Below are 19,931 nucleotides of genomic sequence, written 5' to 3'. Positions count from 1 at the left end.
ATTTTTTTATTAAAATTAGATTAAATTTAAACAAAAAAATTTTTTTTGTTTAAATTACTATGAAATTGACCAAAGTGGGATTAATTCAAGAGCGATTTTCTCAGAAACCGTTAAAGATAACGATTTGAAACAAGAGTACCTTTTTAACGTAAAACAGTTCGGGAAAACGGAATTTGCTGTCCAATTTGTTAAAAAGTCAAAGATGAAAAAGTTACACACGCAAAGTACCAAGGGCCCCCCCGTACCCACCCCAATGGACCTTGTGGAAATAAATGGATTAGTCCATCAAATTGCTCATCAAAATTTAGCTGTGTATACCAAATTTCATTCATTTATCACAACGCGATTGAGAGATATTGCAAAAAAATGATTTCCATTCCTCCCTCTTCAATGGGTCCCTGTGCCCTTAGGAAGCATTTCCGGACCCATGTTCATATGAACTTTTTTACTTAGTTTTGATCATAGAATCGGCCTGTTCAGGGTTGGCCGCTAATTATGAGACACCCTGTATTTAAACATATGTTTAATTGGGCATGTAGCCAATCCAGCAGTTGTTTCCTGCAATATCAGCAGTTAGGAGTCTTGTTAAAACAACTAGAAAAATTGTTATTCGTACGTTAAAACTATTGAACATTAATATCACGAATATTACAGAGATATTTTATTATTTAACATTTATTATACACATTAATCACGATTTGATTAAAATATTATTGTACCAATTTAGGACGTTCTATTAGAACCTAGCTAAATACAAATAAACCCTTAAACCTATAAATGTACCTTATCTTCCAAGATGCGACATGTCCAATGAGCCGAAATCGCGTGACAGCTAAGCTGAAAATGTGCCGACGTTTAGCAGATAATTATGTGCAACCGAAAAAAACAACCAGCAGTCTGCATCCTTAATAACCCAATTACCAGATCGAATGAAAAATTCACCTAGCAAAATGCGAATTATGTAGATTGAATAAGGAACTAAAAGGAGAGTCCTTTGTCAGTTTAATGAGGGTCAACGATTCAGTGGAGGAATCGGTGAAGTGTTCCTTTTTCGAATCGTGATCGGATTAATAGACCGTTATAAAATCACAGGACCTCCCTTTTCACCTACCTAACCGGATTTAATATTAATGGTTAATTTACATATGCAATGATATGGCGCTGTCCGATCGCTCTTCTTAGAAAAAAACTCATTTTATTCTAGAAATGGACGGTACACGTCTGTTGTGTGTATTATTTACCATGGCAAATGTGTGTCTTGAGTTTTCAGAAAGTAGGTAAGTGTAAATTTCCATGATTTCACCTTTGCTTCATGCAGATATCGGTAATTTTTCTATTCGTCGAATATGGTAAGGCGCGTTATCCGCGACAATCAACAGACGGGGCGGACAGGACATCGCTTCACTGTTAAAAATGTTGTCAACGCCGTTCTTGGTGGTGAAAATTCGAAATATTTGGAATTATTCAAATTTCGTGGCTGAAAACGTACATAGGTATTGTATTTTTGAAACCTAGAGAGTTGCACGAAACTAAATTTGTACAGGACATAGCTAATACGATGCGAAACATCGCCTTAATGTTAAAAATTCGAAATATTTGGAATTAATCAATTTTCGTGGCTGAAAACATACAGGTACTGAAGTCTTGGTGGTGAAAACCCTTGGGCTCTTTGAAAATTCAAATCGAAGTAGTCTCTGAAATATTCTAATGGGCCGTCATCGTAACACAACCTGTATATGGACATATGAATGAACAATTATGTTTAAAATATTGTTAAAATATATTTAAATTGGATACAGAACCAAATTTATTACCGCCTACATTTATTTTTTCGCATACAGGAGGAAAAACAATAATTTTATTTTATCTTTTAGCTGTACCGAAATAAAAGTATAAATCTCATTTTATCTATTAGCACATATAAACCTACGGCCCTTTGTAAGATAGATATTTCTCAAAACTCCATCTCTGGTGTTTAACGGATATATGTACTGTGAAATATTTTAAAGTTGATGTACTAGAGTAAAAAAAAGTTTAATTTGACAATATTCGTACAGAAAATGGTCATTAATATATTTGTAAAAGTACATAGGTACTGTCATTTGTTTAAGTAAGCAAAACTTTATTTAAATCAAACTCGAATAATGAACATTTATATAAACTCGCAATTTTAGGGTCGAAACTGACTTAATGTGGACAGAAGGAGATTTGCAATTACTTATTCAAGAGATAATGATTAAATCTTTAGAACCTTACGAATGTGTAGTTGTCATAGCTGATCCGCTGTATAATGAAGTATTTGCAAAGTCCTGGTACACGAGATTTGGTACTGAGATATCTTTTATAATGGTTTGTAATGTCATTAACGATACTTTTTAGAGTTTACTTACGTTTTTCTCATAAAAAAATTAAATGGAGGTTATGTGTATTTAAAGATAACAAAACCAAATATTTCTTACTAGATTTACGTGGAAGAATCAGAGGACTTATTATCTCCCTACAGTCACACCCAAGAGTCCCTGCTCACAGCGAAAAAAGTGGGTTGTCAATTATACATCACATTAGTTGCTAACGGGATACAAGTAGCAAGGTTATTGCGCTTTGGAGATAGGTAAGTATGCGTAATATAAGTTTTCGGATAAATTTAATAAATCTAAAACAATTTAACAATTATTAGATTTGGAAACTGCAGTTCTGAGATAGCAAAAAAGGTCAGAGTTAAGAAATAACATGAATTTTAATGCAAATATCTTTTCATCATTTCTTTATAATCTCCCCTTCAAATATGATCTTTAACGTCGTGTTTTTTTCGTAGTTCAATTCCTTCATTGTACTACGCTTTTTTCATAATATAATGGGATTTTCATTAAAAATGTTAAGCTACAATGGCGGGTATTTACTTTTATTCAATTTCACTTACTTTCATTGTTACTAAATATTTTCTTTCTTGTTTGCTTCACATAATGCTTCTCTGCCTTTTTTATAGATGCTTTTCATAATGAATGGGGTCATTATTTATAAAGCTATTGTGCTGTGTTAAATTCACTCTTTAACTGGCCAGCTATTGCAATTTCTAACAGTCGATAATTTTAATTGTGTCCAACATATTGCTCTTCAAAACGGGAAATTTCAGTTAACTTTTACATAGTTTGTCATTATTATTGCAGTCTTTCTTCCAAATGTATTACTTTTAGATTCCGAATACTAAATTCTTTAGCGAAGTACATATTTCTCTACGACGACCGATTGTTCGAAGAGAAACTGTTTTATCTGTGGCGGAAAATAATCAATGTCGTTTTCATCAGAAGATTTGAAGGCAAAAGTACAGCGAACGGCAAAAAAAGATCGCCTTGGTTCGAACTGTCAACCGTACCGTTTCCTTCGCAGATACATAGAGTGCTAGTACCAAAAAGGCTGGATATATGGACGCATTCAAAGTTTAGAAAGGGTAGGTCCGGATTTTTTATTAAAAAATTATGGAAATTTAATTTCTACCAGCAGCCACTAGCTTTACGTTAAATGAATATATACGTACTTATGTAAGTAACAGCTGTTTTATATATTTTCTCTTGTACACACTTTTCAGATACAGACCTATTTCGAGACAAAACTTTAGATTTGAATAATCAGACGGTTAAAGTAGTCGCCTTTCCTCATTTGCCAGGAACCGCAAAAATCAGTTCCACTTCTACGGCGCGAGCGTTCTTAAGCCTAAAAGAAAACGCACCTGCTTGTTTTTCTGGAACTGAAATTGAGGTAAGTTTTTCTGGTGAAGAGAACGATCAAAAAGTCTAAACCGACGATGTGACAACTAGTTCAAAAGTTGTTCTCCTCTATTAAATTGAAATTTATGCGAGTATATTCGTTAAAATTCATAATTCAGTCGGGTGGACCTCTGTTTCAGAAATTATGCTGTATTAGCAAAACGTGAATATGCTTAAATCTATTTTACTTACATACAGAGTGGCCAAATGAAAACGAAAGAGAGCCATTTTCTGGAACTGCGTCAAGATTGTAGAAAAACGCTCAAACCCGTCGATTTTAGATTAAAGGGGGACAATCTTTGCTGGTATTTTTGACTTCGCCACTTTCACCCTCAAGCAAGGGTAAGCATCACCCCAAAATATTTAAATGGCATTGGGGGTTGAGTAATATTTCTTTTGAAAACTCTTACAATTCTCTTTACAACAGACTTTAAATTTTATAATTCCGCCCAATACTTATTAAGAATTTTGATTTTAAAGTTGAAACTTATGTACAAACAATTAGTAACGGTAAAAATGTCAGTCATTCGAGTTAAGTACGCCAATGGTATAAATTTAGTATTTCTTGCGTTACATTGGTTTTTGGCGATTTGTTATCACTTTCGTAAAAAAAAACAATTGTAAAAAACAGAAATGAATGCTATACACACACAATGAACGTAAAATTAGTGGATTCCAAATTATTTTCTAGTATTATTTGGAAGCGTTGGTTGGTAGTTTATTTAATTGTGTTTTTGAAAATTAAACACTATGGTTTATTCCATTGCGGAAAGGGTAGATATCATTTCGCTTTACTTTATGAACAATAAATGTGCGAATAGAACAGCTCAGCTATTTAATGAACAACATCAAGATCGACATGTCAGGAGGAAGTATGTTCTAGAGTTAGTAAAAAAATTTCAAGAGACAGGGAACGTAGCCAATAAAAAACGAGAAATTGAAAAACCTATAGTTAATGAAGCTAGTGAAGTTGCAGTTTTGGGACAAGTTCATCTTGATCCTACATTAAGTACGAGGCAGCTGGCATCTGTGTCTGGGATCAATCGAACTAGCATACAAACCATTTTGAAGAAGAATAAATTCCATCCATACAAAATACATTTAGTCCAGGAACTTCATGAGGATGATTATGACCGCCGTTTGCAATTTTGCGAAATAATGAGTGAGCGAGCAGGGAACGATCCACAGTTCCTTTTTAACATCTGTTTTTCTGATGAATGCAGTTTTTTCTTGAACGGGACGGTAAATCGTCACAATTGCCGCTATTGGTCCGATTCAAACCCAAGAGTTTTTCACGAGGTGCATACACAGCAACCGGAAAAATTAAATGTATGGGCTGGAATTTTCGGTGACCGGCTGGTGGGTCCTTTTTTTCTACCTGGTAATTTGACTGGCCAAATGTATTTGCAATTACTGGAAGACGCTATTGACCCTGCCTTGACTGATATTATTGAAAATGTTCCAGAGTATGATGAAGATCATTTGATTTTTCAACAGGACGGTGCTCCTCCGCATTATGCGTTAATTGTCCGTCAGTATTTGGACCAACGTTTTCTACGGAATTGGATTGGGAGAAGAGGCAGCATTGAGTGGCCTCCACGATCACCGGATTTATCGCCCCTTGATTTCTTTTTGTGGGGATACCTAAAAAGTAAAATCTATAAAACACAGCCAGCGTCGCTGGAAGATTTGCGTCAAAGAATCGTCGACGAATGCCGTCGAATCACTCCGGAAATGCTTCGGAATGTGCGCGAACGTTTCGAACAAAATCTTTATTCTTGTATGGAAGCGGGCGGTCATCAGTTTGAACATTTAATCAACTAAGTAGTAAGTAAGCAACTAAACATAATTTAAATTTTAAAATGTAAATTTTTTTCAAAGTATTGGGCGGAATTATAAAATTTAAAGTCTGTTGTAAAGAGAATTGTAAGAGCTTTCAAAAGAAATATTACTCAACCCCCAATGCCATTTAAATATTTTGGGGTGATGCTTACCCTTGCTTGGGGGTGAAAGTGGCGGAGTCAAAAATACCAGCAAAGAATGTCCCCCTTTAATCTAAAATCGACGGGTCTGAGCGTTTTTCTACAATCTTGACGCAGTTCCTGAAAATGGTTCTGTTTCGTTTTCATTTGGCCACCCTGTACAATTTAAATCAGAATAAACCACATAACTTGATCAGCTGCGCAAACATGGAACCTACAATATGATTAGAGACAGTTATTACAAAAATCCCATTTTAAAAACCATCAGTGATATTTTAATGGTTGTTGCAACCATACAAGGTATCTCTAAAATTTGTTCGCTCGCTAAAGGATAATAGAACGGATTAGATGTAGGTATTAAGTTTAATAAATATGAACGTGAGTTAGTTCGTTTTCGAGATACAGGGGACGAAAAAAAATCACAGTCTCTGAAATATTTCTGAGGATGTTTAGTTTAGGACTGTTGAAACTTGGTCACTGAACTTTTGATAACGTGACTTGTGACTCGTATTAATTTTTCCAGCAAAAACTTTTATGCCTTTTTTCGTATCTTGCAAAATAAGGTACCTATGTTTACTCTTACGCAAAATAACATTTCTGTGTTTTTGACCCGCCCTGTACAACAAAATTGAAGTTCGTCATGGTGATTCGCATCTCTAAATAAGCAAAAACTTATCAAGAATGCCTTTTTTTCGTATCTTTCACTTTTTGGTCCATTTATCTTCTTGTAAACTCAATCCGCGGACATACTGTATATTCACTAACAATCAAAATATAGAACAAAAATTGATAAAAAAATATTGTTAAATATAGCACGTTCCTTATTTATAAAAATTGTTTTTATATTATTCGTTAAAATTTAGACGAAATGTCTTTTTTATCGTAGAATATATGAAACATTTTTTTACGAATTTTTATTGACTTTTTCCTGTAGGAAATTTAATCCTCTACCAATAATCATGCTTGTAAATTTAACAGGAAAAAGTTATAGCCCTCAAAAGTTTTGTAGAGGATTCATAAACCAAATGTTCAGCTTTTTCAACATAAAATTTAAAAAAATGCATTATTTTAGCATGGGAAAGTGCACCCCTCACAAGCCCGCTCAATTTTAGGGTTTATAAGCTGGTTTTTGATGAGAATTTGTTTTCGAACCCTAAATCTGCATGTATTGTCGGTGTAGCGCCAGCGAACCAGATATAAGATATAGATAATAACTCGGGTGCATCCTCGTACATACATCTCTTTCAGATTATACAAACCGTTGCGAAGGCAATGAATTTCAGATGCGAAATTTACGAGCCCGAAAACGCCGACGTCGAACTGTGGGGTCGAAAAATGGTCGGCGGAATTTACACTGGAATAATAGGGGAGATGGTCAACGCTCGCGCCGATATCGCTCTGGGAGATTTATACTACACTCCGTATTTATTGGAATTAATGGACCTGAGCGTGCCGTATAATACTGAGTGTTTGACTTTCCTCACCCCGGAATCGCTTACGGACAATTCCTGGAAGACGCTCGTTTTGCCATTCAAGTGAGTAGGAAATACTCTAATATTCTCTAGGAAATAATCTTAAGTTAATTAACGGAAACGTGTTTTTAATTATTTAGTTAGGCAATTCAAATTTGTTACTGTACCACGTACGTGATCGATCAACTATGTAGTCGATGGTTAGATTTTTAATTATGGCTTTACTACTGCATTTCCTGTTGAAACTTGAAATAATTACATCATTTCACAAGGAATTTATTTGATAACAGAAACAAAAAAAGTATTGTTGTCAATGTTGTCAGTGATGCAAAGTAGAAAACACGTATTTTTGTATTGTACTTTCATTGATAAAAGCAATAGTATGCCACCAAGTTATTTGAAATGGACAATTTTTTTGTCATCCGTAATGCCCTCTATTGGCTATACAGTTTTTAAATTTGGTCGGTTACAAATAAAACGATCTTTCCAGGATGAGCAACTGCCTCTATTGCCTTCCTCTGACTACGCTCATGCCTGTTTCTATTTCACTTTTAATGTTATAGACCGGGAGATATTAGACTGAAGTTCGACGACGTCTTTCTCGTTTATGCCTCTGAGAGTACTGAAAGGTAACCGAGAGACAAGTACAATAAACTAAATTTAAAAGATGGGCTGCGGGACACCTTTGTGAAAATTCAATTTTCCTTTTCAAAAAAATAATGTGTACAGCGACGTATTTCTCACTTATGCCATGTTCGTAAGTTGAAGAGAAGTATCGATTTTATCACAAAATTTTTTTGGCATAAGTGTCGCAAGGGACCTAAAAATGGAAAACTTTGTAAGAAAATGTGGAAAAACATCTTTATTTGTCTACCAATTTCTCATTAATGCCAATTAGAAATATGACATTATTATATTCGAAAAGCTCATAAAAAACATTGGCATAAGTCCTACTAAGGACTAAAGAAAATAGAGCTTTGGAAAAGCTGCGGAAAATTTTTATTTTCATTCTATAACTTTCTCATTTATGCCGTTGAAAATTTATGATACTTACTATAAATAATGTACTGTGTCAAGTAGGCATCACTCCTCTATGGGTTCAATATGAAGGCATAAGTCTCAAAGTTGTAGGAAAATTCATGAAAATTTTTACGTCTTTCTCGCTTATGCCATTTTGCATGCACGTAGGAAACTACATTATAAAGTCATATAAATGTAGGCATAAGTCCACATTGGATTTTCATGTTGTAAATTAATTTGAATTTTAATATGAGTCAGGTCGACAAAGTAGAAAAATTATAGAAAATTGCCACAATTTTCTCGTTTATGCCGTTTTGTACACGAGTAGAAAATATTATTAAAAGCCACTTTCAAGAGTGGCATGAATGCCACAAGGTACCGTCGTATGTAAAATTTTTTAAAAAGTTGTCAAAAATTACAAATTGCGGTTATTTCCTCGCCTGCGCAATTTTCGATATACTTAAATTAATTTAAAAAATGTATGATAAATAATGCAAGTGTCGGAGAAGATATCTATATAAAAAATGAATATTTCTAACTATAAAAGGGAATAAAAAATTTAAAATAAAAAAAATTTCATGAAAAAGAGAAAGCTTTATATTGGGTTTAGTTTGATTTTTCGACATGTTATTTTTTATTACGATAATTCTTAATAACTTATAATAAAGCTGGTAGTAAGGCCTTTATTTTGATCCGTTTTCATCAAGAGCTGCAGATAAAACTGTTTGAAATTTGAAAATGTAAAAAATCATAAAACCGAAAAAACTTTTTATTTTTGATATGCTTTAATTTTAAGTTAATAAAAATTTGTATTATTTTAAGTGTTATTGTTTGTGTTAGTTATAATTAAAAATTAGTAATTCAAAGTCTTTGAGGAAGCATTCTGACAATTGAGTTGGCAGCGGTTTTTCAATTCAATTACTATTACTTAAATAAATCTTTTAATATAAAAATAAAATGTATAAAAGTACAAATTAAGTAATTAAGGTACAAAGTACCAGAAACAAAAAACAAAATTCAATATACATGATATTAAATCAGTTATAAATCAGTTTCTTCCCTATGTATTCTAGCTTAATTATTTCTTCTTCTTCTTCTTCTTCTTCTACCTTAGTCGGCTCAATTCAAGTAGATCATCCTTGCACTGAAGCGGTTAATTCAAATTATATAATATTTTTAATTTTTAAAATTTAAATATATTGTTCATAAATACGTATGGTCTATTGTGATAAAATACTCTACTCATTTACGAACAAACGAGAAATTTGTGGCAATATTATATAATTTTTCTTTTTCTGATCATGACTCAAAGAATAATTAAAAATCATTTCTAATATGTGGGGACTTAAGCCGAAATAGTTTATTATTAACTTTCATTAAATACATGAATTACTTATATTTATAAAAATTAAAAATACGCTAAATGCAAGTAAGTATAAGTATTTCGAAAATTGCGTAGGCGATGAAATAAACTTTTTAAAAATTTTTACATACGACGGTACCTTGTGGCATTCATGCCACTCTTGAAAATGGCTTTTAGTAATATTTTCTACTCGTGTACGAAACGGCATAAACGAGAAAATTGTGGCAATTTTCTATTATTTTTCTACTTTGTCGACCTGACTCGTATTAAAATTCAAATTAATTTACAACATGAAAATCCAATGTGGACTTATGCCTACATTTATATGACTTTATAATGTAGTTTCCTACGTGCATGCAAAATGGCATAAGCGAGAAAGACGTAAAAATTTTCATGAATTTTCCTACAACTTTTCAAAAAATTTTTAGCATATAGTCCTCACCAGGGACTTATGCCCTTTAAAAAAAATGAATACTTTCATTTTTTTCTTTGCAATAAGCTTTAATTTATTCACGAGAAAAACGTTGACCAAAACGAAAAATTTTCCGCAGCTTTTCCAAAGCCCTATTTTCTTTAGTCCTTAGTAGGACTTATGCCAATGTTTTTTATGAGCTTTTCGAATATAATAATGTCATATTTCTAATTGGCATTAATGAGAAATTGGTAGACAAATAAAGATGTTTTTCCACATTTTCTTACAAAGTTTTCCATATTTAGGTCTCTTGCGACACTTATGCCAAAAAAATTTCGTGATAAAATCGATACTTCTCTTCAACTTACGAACATGGCATAAGTGAGAAATACGTCGCTGTACACATTATTTTTTTGAAAAGGAAAATTGAATTTTCACAAAGGTGTCCCGCGGCCCATCTTTTAAATTTAGTTTATTGTACTTGTCTCTCGGTTACCTTTTAGTACTCTCAGAGGTATAAACGAGAAAGACGTCGTCGAACTTCAGTCTAATATCTCCCGGTCTATTACCCTTTGCCTAAGAACTTATCTGCAGATAAACAACCATAAAAACCAAACCAATCTCATTTCACATGTAACATTTCCCGTAATTTTTAGACCCATAATGTGGGCCGCCGTTCTGATCTGCCTGATGCTCTGCACACTCGCCTTCTACTTCCTTGCCCGCTTCCACGTCCACATGACGACGATGACAAATAAACGCGTAAAAAACAAGAACAGAATTCACCCCGACCCCGTCGAAGAGCTACGCGGCAAGAAAAAGAAAGTGGTGACCCTGTCGCTGTTTCCGGAGGTGGAAAAACTGGACCCAAACGTAAAATATACCCTTATGAAAGAGCAGTATCAGCCCCCTCGGGATAAAGACGAACCTGTGGGTTTATATCAGTTCAGCCAACCGGTAAACAGCACCCTATATACGTACAGTATGTTGCTTTTGGTATCGCTTCCCAAACTGCCCTCGGGGTGGTCTTTAAGGATGTTGACAGGGTGGTATTGGCTTTATTGTTTACTATTAGTTACGTCCTATCGGGCCAGCATGACTGCTATCCTGGCAAAACCGACGCCGCGGTAAGTTTATCCAAAGTGTACAAGGTGTGTTTGTAAAAGTGGAAATTATTTTTCAAGAACACTATCTTTTGCTGTATTTGAGGAGCGTTTTCAATCAAAATAAATGGAGATTGTAACATTGTAGAATTATGCAAAATTATGCAAAATAATATAACATGTTAACGCACGCATCTCTATTTCAAACATTTTTTATTATATTCGATTTGAAAATGTCTAAGCTTGTTTGATTAAATTTAATAATTTGTGAATTAGCCTACCTTTTGAAATAATCTCCCTCTGTTGTCCAAAGGTAAATGCCGAGCATCTATAATTTGTTAGGAATCTCTCTAGCCTCAGCGGATAGTAAGAAATCACTAGTTTTTAAACACTACCTGCTTTTTAGAATAAAATATTTATTTCCACCGAGATCTATACTGTTTTATTTCACTTTAACCGAAATATATCCAATAAATATCGGCATAAAACGAAATTTTACTCTAAATATTTCAACACGTGCGCGGGATAATAACAATTCAATTCAACTGTCATCATCACTCCTCCCACTACTATGTCGGTAAAGTAGTTATCTCTTTTGCCCAATAATTTGGATAAAGAACATTTTTTAAATCGTGGATATAAAATTAAAACACGTTTAAATTTTGGAAGACCTGTAAACGAAGCTAAAATAGATTGCCGGATTGATATTCAAACGCTTACATAAATAATTACACCAACCAGTTTTACCAAGAATTGCATTGAATTAAAACTTGAGCAATAAAAAACTCCATTAATATTTTTCTATATACACGCATATTCTGTAGTTTACATTTAAAAAAAATCGATTATTTATTCAAATTACAATTACCTATATCAGAAAAATTAAGCATTTTTAATATGTTTTTTTTGTTGATACCATAGAATTAAATATTAAGCTTTGGCCAAGCATTTCTGTCATTCACGGTATTTGATTTTTTGTTTTCTCCTTAATAATAGCATTCTAATGCTGTTTCCTTCTAGAGTAAGAATAGACACGTTAGATGAACTGGTAGCCAGCAAATTAACTTACGGCGGTTGGGGCGATTTAACAAGAGAATTTTTTACATCCTCTGACGACGCCACCCTTAAAATGATATCGGAGAATTTCGTGATGGTAAACGATTCCGATGAAGCGGTGGACCAAGTGGCGGATGCCTCGTTTGCATTCTACGAAAATACGTACTTCCTTAAAGAGGCATTAGTGAAGCGCCAGCTGAGGTTCCAGTCGCTCTCTAAAAGAAATTTCACTTCGAATCAAACCGAAGAGGCGAAAAATCTCGCCAAGCAGGACCGTAGTTTGCATATAATGAACGATTGCATCATCAATATGCCGATTTCAATAGGTGGGTCGTTATGTTGACGTCTGTTTGCACATAATTCAATATATTAAAAAGAGAAAAATGTAATTAAATATTATAGTGATTGAAACAAAAAAAAAATGTTATTTTTAGGTTTACAGAAAAATTCCCCAATGAAGCCAAGGTTTGACAAATTTATAAGGATGGTTATGGAGGCTGGTTTAATTAAAAAGTGGTTGGACGATGTGATGCAAAACGTGTTGAACGCTGAAGTCCAAACTGACAACGAACATGAAATAAAAGCAATAATGAACATGAAAAAATTTTCCGGCGGTTTGGTTGCATTAGGCATAGGTTATTTCATCAGCATTGTAACTTTATTAGTAGAAATTATTTACTTTAATAGTGTTGTCAAGAAAAATCCAAGTTTCAATAAGTACTCTAAAACTGTGCAAAATAATAAAAAATCCAAATAAATGTAGCTAATACCACATATCTACTAATACTAAGAAGATAAATGAATCCTGCAAGTATATGTTGCTTATTAATAAATGTTTATGAACTATTTTCCCTCTTTTCATTTTAAATAAACTAAGCCAAATGCCAAGTATCAAATTTCTATTATACTGTGCCTACTATACCAATGTTTTAATTTTCCATTCTTTCAAAATATGAATAATTTGGACAAGTACTAAGTAGTAAAATCAAAGAAGAAGAAGAAGAAGAAGAGTAACGTTTTTAATGTATCATGTAACCTATTTGTTTGAAAAAGTTTACGTTTTCTGTTATTTTTTATTTTTATTGAATTTAAAAGAAGTGAAATGGATCCAGACGAAGTAGAATTTCTAGGCGAAAAACAGCTCGTAACAATAATTCCAACATTCAACAGCGACGTTATTCATTTAATATCTGGCGATGTGGGGCCATTTCGTGCAAGTCTTCCAGTTAAAGTACCCCTATGGATGGCGATAAATTTGAAACAGCAGCAAAAGTGCAAAATTCAGCAGCCAGACTGGATGGAAGTGGAAAAATTAGAATCTATTAAAGAAGATGAGAAATCATCAAAGTGCTAATATAAAATATTGTGTCTGGTTTATTCTACGATATTTACGTTTTAGGACTTTTACTAAAATGCCCAGTGAGCACTATATGGTAGAAGCTAAATTGTTACTGGGTTGTGCCTCAGACGACATACCCAGAGCAGACGAAATAAGGACAATAATAAAGGACATCTGGGATATTAGGACGACTAAAATTCGGTCGTCTGTTATCGAGTTAATACAGAAAGATGGATCTTACGCAGCTGTGGACCATTTAACCATCATGGAAATTAACTCCATCAGGCCTATATTACCTCACGCTTTGGATCAGATGTATAGGATAAAAGCGGTAAGTCATTTTTCATAAATTATTGTTTTGTAATATTATAAATTTGTATGCATATTGTATTATGTTTTTGTGTAATTAGAAAAAAATTCAACAAATATTGTGTGAAGTTAAACAATTTGAAAACTGTTTCTTTTAAAAAAATATGAATTAAATTTATACATTTGATTTCTTTTTAGTCTGAAAAGCGTCCTGGTGTGCAAACTCAAGGAACTTCTACTTTTCTTTCTAACACAGATAACTCTACTACTTTTGCTACAACTAGCCATGTAACTTAGATAATTTATTGTACTTTTATAATTTTTAATAAAATATTTTCTTTAATTTAAATTTATGACCACCAAAGAAAAAATAACCATTTGCAAATTTCGAAGAATTCTAGAAATTCTTGGTTTCTTACAAACTGATTGAATTAATGTCCTCTAGCACAAAATTTACTTTCAAACAGAATCTTTCTCTGCAGTCTGGAAATGGTTAGATATTTAATAAATTAATACAGCATAAAAATAAAAAACTTTTTATTGAAAAAAGATATAATTGCACAATGGGTATAAAAATTCTTTAAGATACTGGAAAACTTTCATCCTTCGATCCAGTCTGAGAAAGATGTTTCACGATATCCACCCAATTCCAACCTCTCGGTTTTTCACCTTTCCCATCAACTTTATTCCACTGTCGCCTTTTTTGAGCTTTAGTTAACTGTTCCTTCTTTTCTTTCTTGACAGCTTCCTGAAACAGTTACGTAGAAAGTTCTTCAAAATAACAAAAAGATAAGCTACCTGTTGCGGTTCTTGGTCAGTTATACACAATTTCTCGATGTCCAATATCTCATTTGTTCCTTCCGGCTGCTGTTGTATTAGTTCTTCGAATTTTTCTTTAACAAATTCGAATAGGGAATAAGTCATAGACATACCTAAGTATTGTTCCGCTTCTGAGATAACAACGTCAATAATTTTGTTTTTTAATGATGGCACACTAAAGATAAATTCGTTTTATATATTAAACAACTTATACGGATTTTAAACCACTTACATATGTTTATTGTAAAAGGTGTCCATGCTAATAACGGGTAACTCGTTAGGGTACTTGGAAGTCCATTTTATTTCCAATAAAAATGATTTATTAGTATCCGTTTCACCATACTAAACAGAAGTTACCAATTAAAACCTGTATAATATGAAAATGCCTAAAGGAAAATATTTTTCTTCTATTTGAAAATTGTGAATTCTAAACACGAACTACTGCCCAATTGCCCAAACAACTTACTTTGTACTGATATACAGTAGGGTCAATTTGTTTAAATGAGTCATCTCCATCATATATCGAAGACAGTACTTCACGTTCTTCTTCTTGCAATTCAGGCTCCGACATATTAGTTTTTGTTGTTATATAATTGAAAAAATTACTTCAACACAATAAATAGAATTTTAATTAAATGTCATAACAAAGTTTATAACATAACCTAGACATTTTCATTAACCAGTATAAAGTGTCAAATCTTGCCAACCTAAATTATAAATTTAGAAAAATATCTACATCGCGGAGTCTGTGCTGTGCTTCGAGCATATACTACTGGAAGTAGCATGAGCATGCCATTGCGAAGAGTGGCTGAGTATGTGAGAGAGAGAGACATATAGTACTCGCTATCTCACACTAGCTGGCACGCACGCGATTGGTTGGAGCATTCTTTCTGGGTTTACGACTTAAATCAAGTATGAGAAGGAGAAGAAGAAATGTTTCTTATAACCTCAAACAGTGAACATACAAGATAACCGAAAATCGTTTATTTAAAATAAATATGTAATAGTAAAAAGTAGTCTATAGCGAGTATAATTAATTTAAAATTGTTACCAATATTAAATAGACCATAGTATAATGTTCCGGCTGCTTAATAGTTGGAAGAAATTTTAAATTTATCTAAATATGCATAGAAGGGTAGTTGTTACTGGAATTGGAGTCTTATCTCCTATGGGCATCAGTCTGAAAGAGTCATGGACGAATATTATTTTGGGAAAATGTGGCATAACTAAACTCCAAAGCCCCGAATATGAACATTTGCCTTGTAAAGTAGCGGGATTTGTAAAAGACAACGGTGTGGAATTTCAGCTTTCTGAACACTTCAAAAAGACTGAATTAAAAACTATGGCACCTGCAACAGGATACGCCTTATTAGCTGCCAAGCAAGCTTTACAAGATGCGAACTTACTAAATATGACCGACGACATGAAAGAAAATACTGGGGTTGCAGTCGGCATGGGAATGGTAGATCTTGGAGATATTTGTCGCACTTACGATGCTTTAAAGAAAGGTTACCATCACGTTAGTCCTTTCTTTGTACCTAGAATATTACCCAACATGGCCGCTGGAAATATTAGTATTAAGTATGGATTTCAGGGACCTAATCATGCAGTTTCTACAGCTTGTGCTACAGGAGCACATGCCATTGGGGATTCCTTTCGGTTTATCAAAAATGGCTATGCCAATGTTATGGTATGTGGTGGTACTGAGGCGTGCATATCTCCATTGTCTATAGCTGCATTTTGTAGATTGAGGGCGTTAAGTACTTCCTTCAATGACATGCCAGAGAAAGCATCTAGACCTTTCGATAAAGATAGAGAAGGCTTTGTTATGGGTGAAGGCAGTGCAATATTAATTTTAGAAGAATTGCAGCAAGCCCTAGGTCGAGGAGCTCATATTTACGCAGAGATTTTGGGTTATGGATTATCTGGAGATGCCTCGCACCTTACAGCTCCACACTCGGATGGTATCGGGGCGTTACTTGCAATGCGGAGAGCAATACAAGATGCGAAAATCAAATTGGATGAAATAACGTACATAAATGCACACGCTACTTCTACTCCGTTAGGCGACGCCATTGAAACAAAAGCAATAAAAAAGTTGTTTGGCAGTCATTGCAGTAACATTGCTGTTTCTTCCACCAAGGGGGCGCACGGTCACTTATTGGGAGCTGCGGGGAATTTAGAAGCAGTTTTCACGGTAAAGGCGGTGGAGGATGGGATATTGCCCCCTACGATTAACTTGGAAATGATAGAAGACAGAGAAATTAATTTTGTCCCTGTTAATAGTCAAGAGTGGAAAAAATGTGATAAGAGGATAGCTTTAAAGAACGCTTTTGGTTTTGGGGGGACCAACGCCTGTTTATGTATATCGCAGTTTATAGAATAAAGGTGTTTTAGTTTTAAATATATATTTTTTGCATTTTGAGACACTTTATTGTATTTCTTTAATAAGTGGAAAGAGAAAAATATTAGGCAAAAGTTGTAGTTCTTAACAAGTTAAAAACCTCGTTAAAGTTATTTTTTTCACAATAAGAAGGTAATGAAAATAAAGCAGTAATGAGTACCTTAATATTGAACTAGCAACTTTTCACATTACTACAATAAATAGGACAATGAAGCAGATGATACACTATTTGCAGCATCTATTGACCTCTTTTTATGTAGTACGTAAGTTACGTAAGATCCCAGAGGTTCTCGATGAGTTGTTACAATTTCAACTATTAATAATTTTAAGTCCCATTCAATGATTTTGATTATTGAAAATGTTATAAAAAAAATTATTTTTCACAATAATGCAATGAAAATAAAATAGAAATGTGATTACCTTATTATGGAAGTAGCAAATTTTCTGTTTACTACAAAGAAATGGGACACAACGATTGATTCTTTTTATACAAGTCAGGTAGAATTTCAGATATTTTCAAAATGTTAACGATTTCAAGCTTTATCAATTATAAGCTTCATTTTGCAGCTTCAAAAATTTTGTTTATTGAAAATCATCTGATATTAAAATATAATGAAATTAAAGTAAAATTATGATTACCTTAATAGTGAACTAGTAACTTTTCTGTTTACCACAGAAAATAAGGTGACATCTCATTTATAGTCACAACTGTTGACCTCTTTTTATGTAGTATCTAAGCCAGGCAAGATTCCAGAAATTCTCAATAAGTTTCAACGATTTCAATTATTGAAACTGTTTATTATAAAAAAAATCCTCTGACAACGTAAGAATATAATGAAAATAATGTGGAGGTGGTGATTATCTTAAAATTGGACTAGCAATTTTTCAACTACAAAAAAACGAGAAAAAAATAGCGACAGGCTATTTATGGCTGTAATTATTCATCTCTTTTTATGTAGTATGTAAGCCAGAGACGATTTCAGAGGTTTTAAATAAGTTTTAACAATTTTGATTATTATTAGCTGTAAATGCCGTTTCGCAACTTCGACGATTTTGATTATTGAAAATTCTCTCATATTAAAATATAATGAAAATAAAGTAAAATTGGTGATTACCTTAATAGTGAATTAGTAATTGTTCTGTTTACTTCAACAATTTTGACTCTTGAAAATGTTTATTATAAAAAAATTCCTCTTTGATAACGTAAGAATGTAATGAAAATAAAGTAGAACTAGCGATTATCTTAATATTGAACTAGAAATTTTTTTGCTACAAAAAATGGCACCAAGAAATGGACGACATGCTATTTATGGCTGTAATTATTTATCTCTTTTTATGTAGTACATAAGCCAGAGACGATTCTAGAGGTTCTCAATAAATTTTAACAATTTTAATTATTATTAACTGTAACTGCAGTTTCGCAATTTCGACAATTTTGATTATTGAAAATCCTCTGGTATTAAAATATAATGAAAATTACGTAAAATTGGTGATTACCCGAATAATGAATTAGTAATTTTTCTGTTTATTATAGAAAACAGGACAAAACAGCAGGTGACATGCTATTTACAGTCACCTTGACCTTTTTTTATGTAGTACTTAAGCCAGGCAAGATTCCAGAAGTTCTCAATAAGTTTCAACAATTTCGACTCTTGAAAATGTTTATTATAAAAAAATTCCTCTTTGATAACGTAAGAATGTAATGAAAATAAAGTAGAACTAGTGATTATCTTAATATTGAACTAGCAATTTTTCAGCTACAAAAAAACGAGACCAAGATGTGGACGACAGGCTATTTATGGCTTCAATTATTTACTTCTTTTATGTAGTACGTAAACCAGAGACGATTCCAGAGGTTCTCAATAAGTTTTAACAATTTTGATTATTATTTACTCTAAGAACCATTTCGCAATTTCGGAGATTTTGATTATTTAAAATTCTGATATTAAAATATAACGAAAATAACATAAAATTGGTGATTACCTGAATAATGAATTAGTAATTTGTCTGTTTATTATAGAAAACAGTGGACAAAAAAGTAGGTGACATGCTATTTACAGTCACAACTATTGACCTTTTTTTATGTAGAACTTAAGCCAGGCAAGATTCCAGAAGTTCTCAATAAGTTTCAACAATTTCGACTCTTGAAAATGTTTATTATAAAAAAAATCCTCTTTGACAAAGTAATAATGTAATGAAAATAAAGTAGAACTAGTGATTATCTTAATATCGAACTAGCAATTTTTCAGCTACAAAAAAACGAGACCAAGAAATGGACAACAGGCTATTTATGGCTTCAATTATTTACCTCTTTTTTATGTAGTACGTAACCCAGGGACGATTCCAGAGGCTCTCAATAAGTTTTAACAATTTGGATTATTAATAACTGTAAGAGTCGTTTCGCAATTTCGATGATTTTGATTATTGAAAATCCGTTGATATTAAAATATAATGAAAATAACGTAAAATTGGTGATTACCTTAATAATGAACTAGTATTTTTTCTGTTTATTACAGAAAACAGGACAAAAAAGCGGGTAGCATGCCATTTAGTCATAACTATTGATCTTTTTTATGTAGTACTTAAGCTAGGCAAGATTTCAGAAGTTCTCAATAAGTTTCAACAATTTCGACTCTTGTTTATTAATGTTTATTATAAAAAAAATCCTCTTTGACAACGTAAGAATAATGTAATGAAAATAAAGTAGAACTGGTGATTATCTTAATATTGAACTAGAAATTTTTCATCTACGAAAAAAATGAGGCAAAGAAATGGACGACAGACTATTTAAGGCTATAACTATTGATCTCTTTTTATGTAGTACGTAACCCAGGGACGATTCCAGAGGTTCTCAATAAGTCTTTAACAATTTTAATTATTATTAACTG

The 19,931-nt window shown here is 32.8% G+C and overlaps 4 protein-coding genes across 4 annotated transcripts; 3 read left to right on the top strand and 1 right to left on the bottom strand.

The window, feature by feature from the left end:
- Positions 1 to 2,217: 2,217 nt before the first annotated feature.
- Positions 2,218 to 12,975, top strand: LOC108908485 (glutamate receptor ionotropic, kainate 5). Its single transcript, XM_018712532.1, has 8 exons — positions 2,218 to 2,349; positions 2,463 to 2,611; positions 3,195 to 3,448; positions 3,587 to 3,756; positions 6,995 to 7,281; positions 10,670 to 11,140; positions 12,137 to 12,498; positions 12,607 to 12,975. The coding sequence occupies exons 1-8, from the start codon at positions 2,233 to 2,235 to the stop codon at positions 12,927 to 12,929; spliced, it is 2,133 nt and encodes a 710-aa protein (XP_018568048.1). The 5' UTR covers positions 2,218 to 2,232; the 3' UTR covers positions 12,930 to 12,975.
- Positions 12,976 to 13,195: 220 nt separating this feature from the next.
- On the top strand, positions 13,196 to 14,164 carry LOC108908484 (DNA replication complex GINS protein PSF2). Its single transcript, XM_018712531.1, has 3 exons — positions 13,196 to 13,519; positions 13,572 to 13,842; positions 14,019 to 14,164. The coding sequence occupies exons 1-3, from the start codon at positions 13,275 to 13,277 to the stop codon at positions 14,115 to 14,117; spliced, it is 615 nt and encodes a 204-aa protein (XP_018568047.1). The 5' UTR covers positions 13,196 to 13,274; the 3' UTR covers positions 14,118 to 14,164.
- A 176-nt stretch (positions 14,165 to 14,340) lies between these two features.
- On the bottom strand, positions 14,341 to 15,335 carry LOC108908482 (RWD domain-containing protein 4). The gene is made up of 4 exons (XM_018712529.1): positions 15,106 to 15,335; positions 14,872 to 14,981; positions 14,619 to 14,814; positions 14,341 to 14,568 (listed from the first exon to the last, which is right to left on the bottom strand). Exons 1-4 carry the CDS (start codon positions 15,208 to 15,210, stop codon positions 14,401 to 14,403), a joined length of 579 nt encoding a protein of 192 aa, XP_018568045.1. The 5' UTR covers positions 15,211 to 15,335; the 3' UTR covers positions 14,341 to 14,400.
- A 259-nt stretch (positions 15,336 to 15,594) lies between these two features.
- On the top strand, positions 15,595 to 17,064 carry LOC108908475 (3-oxoacyl-[acyl-carrier-protein] synthase, mitochondrial). Its single transcript, XM_018712521.1, has one exon. The coding sequence runs from the start codon at positions 15,763 to 15,765 to the stop codon at positions 17,023 to 17,025; it is 1,263 nt and encodes a 420-aa protein (XP_018568037.1). The 5' UTR covers positions 15,595 to 15,762; the 3' UTR covers positions 17,026 to 17,064.
- Positions 17,065 to 19,931: the final 2,867 nt, after the last annotated feature.

The sequence above is a fragment of the Anoplophora glabripennis genome, unplaced genomic scaffold (assembly GCF_000390285.2).
Source record: "Anoplophora glabripennis isolate ALB-LARVAE unplaced genomic scaffold, Agla_2.0 scaffold360, whole genome shotgun sequence".
NCBI classification, from domain to species: Eukaryota; Metazoa; Arthropoda; class Insecta; order Coleoptera; family Cerambycidae; genus Anoplophora; species Anoplophora glabripennis.
This window is presented reverse-complemented; position numbering and strand designations above follow the sequence as displayed.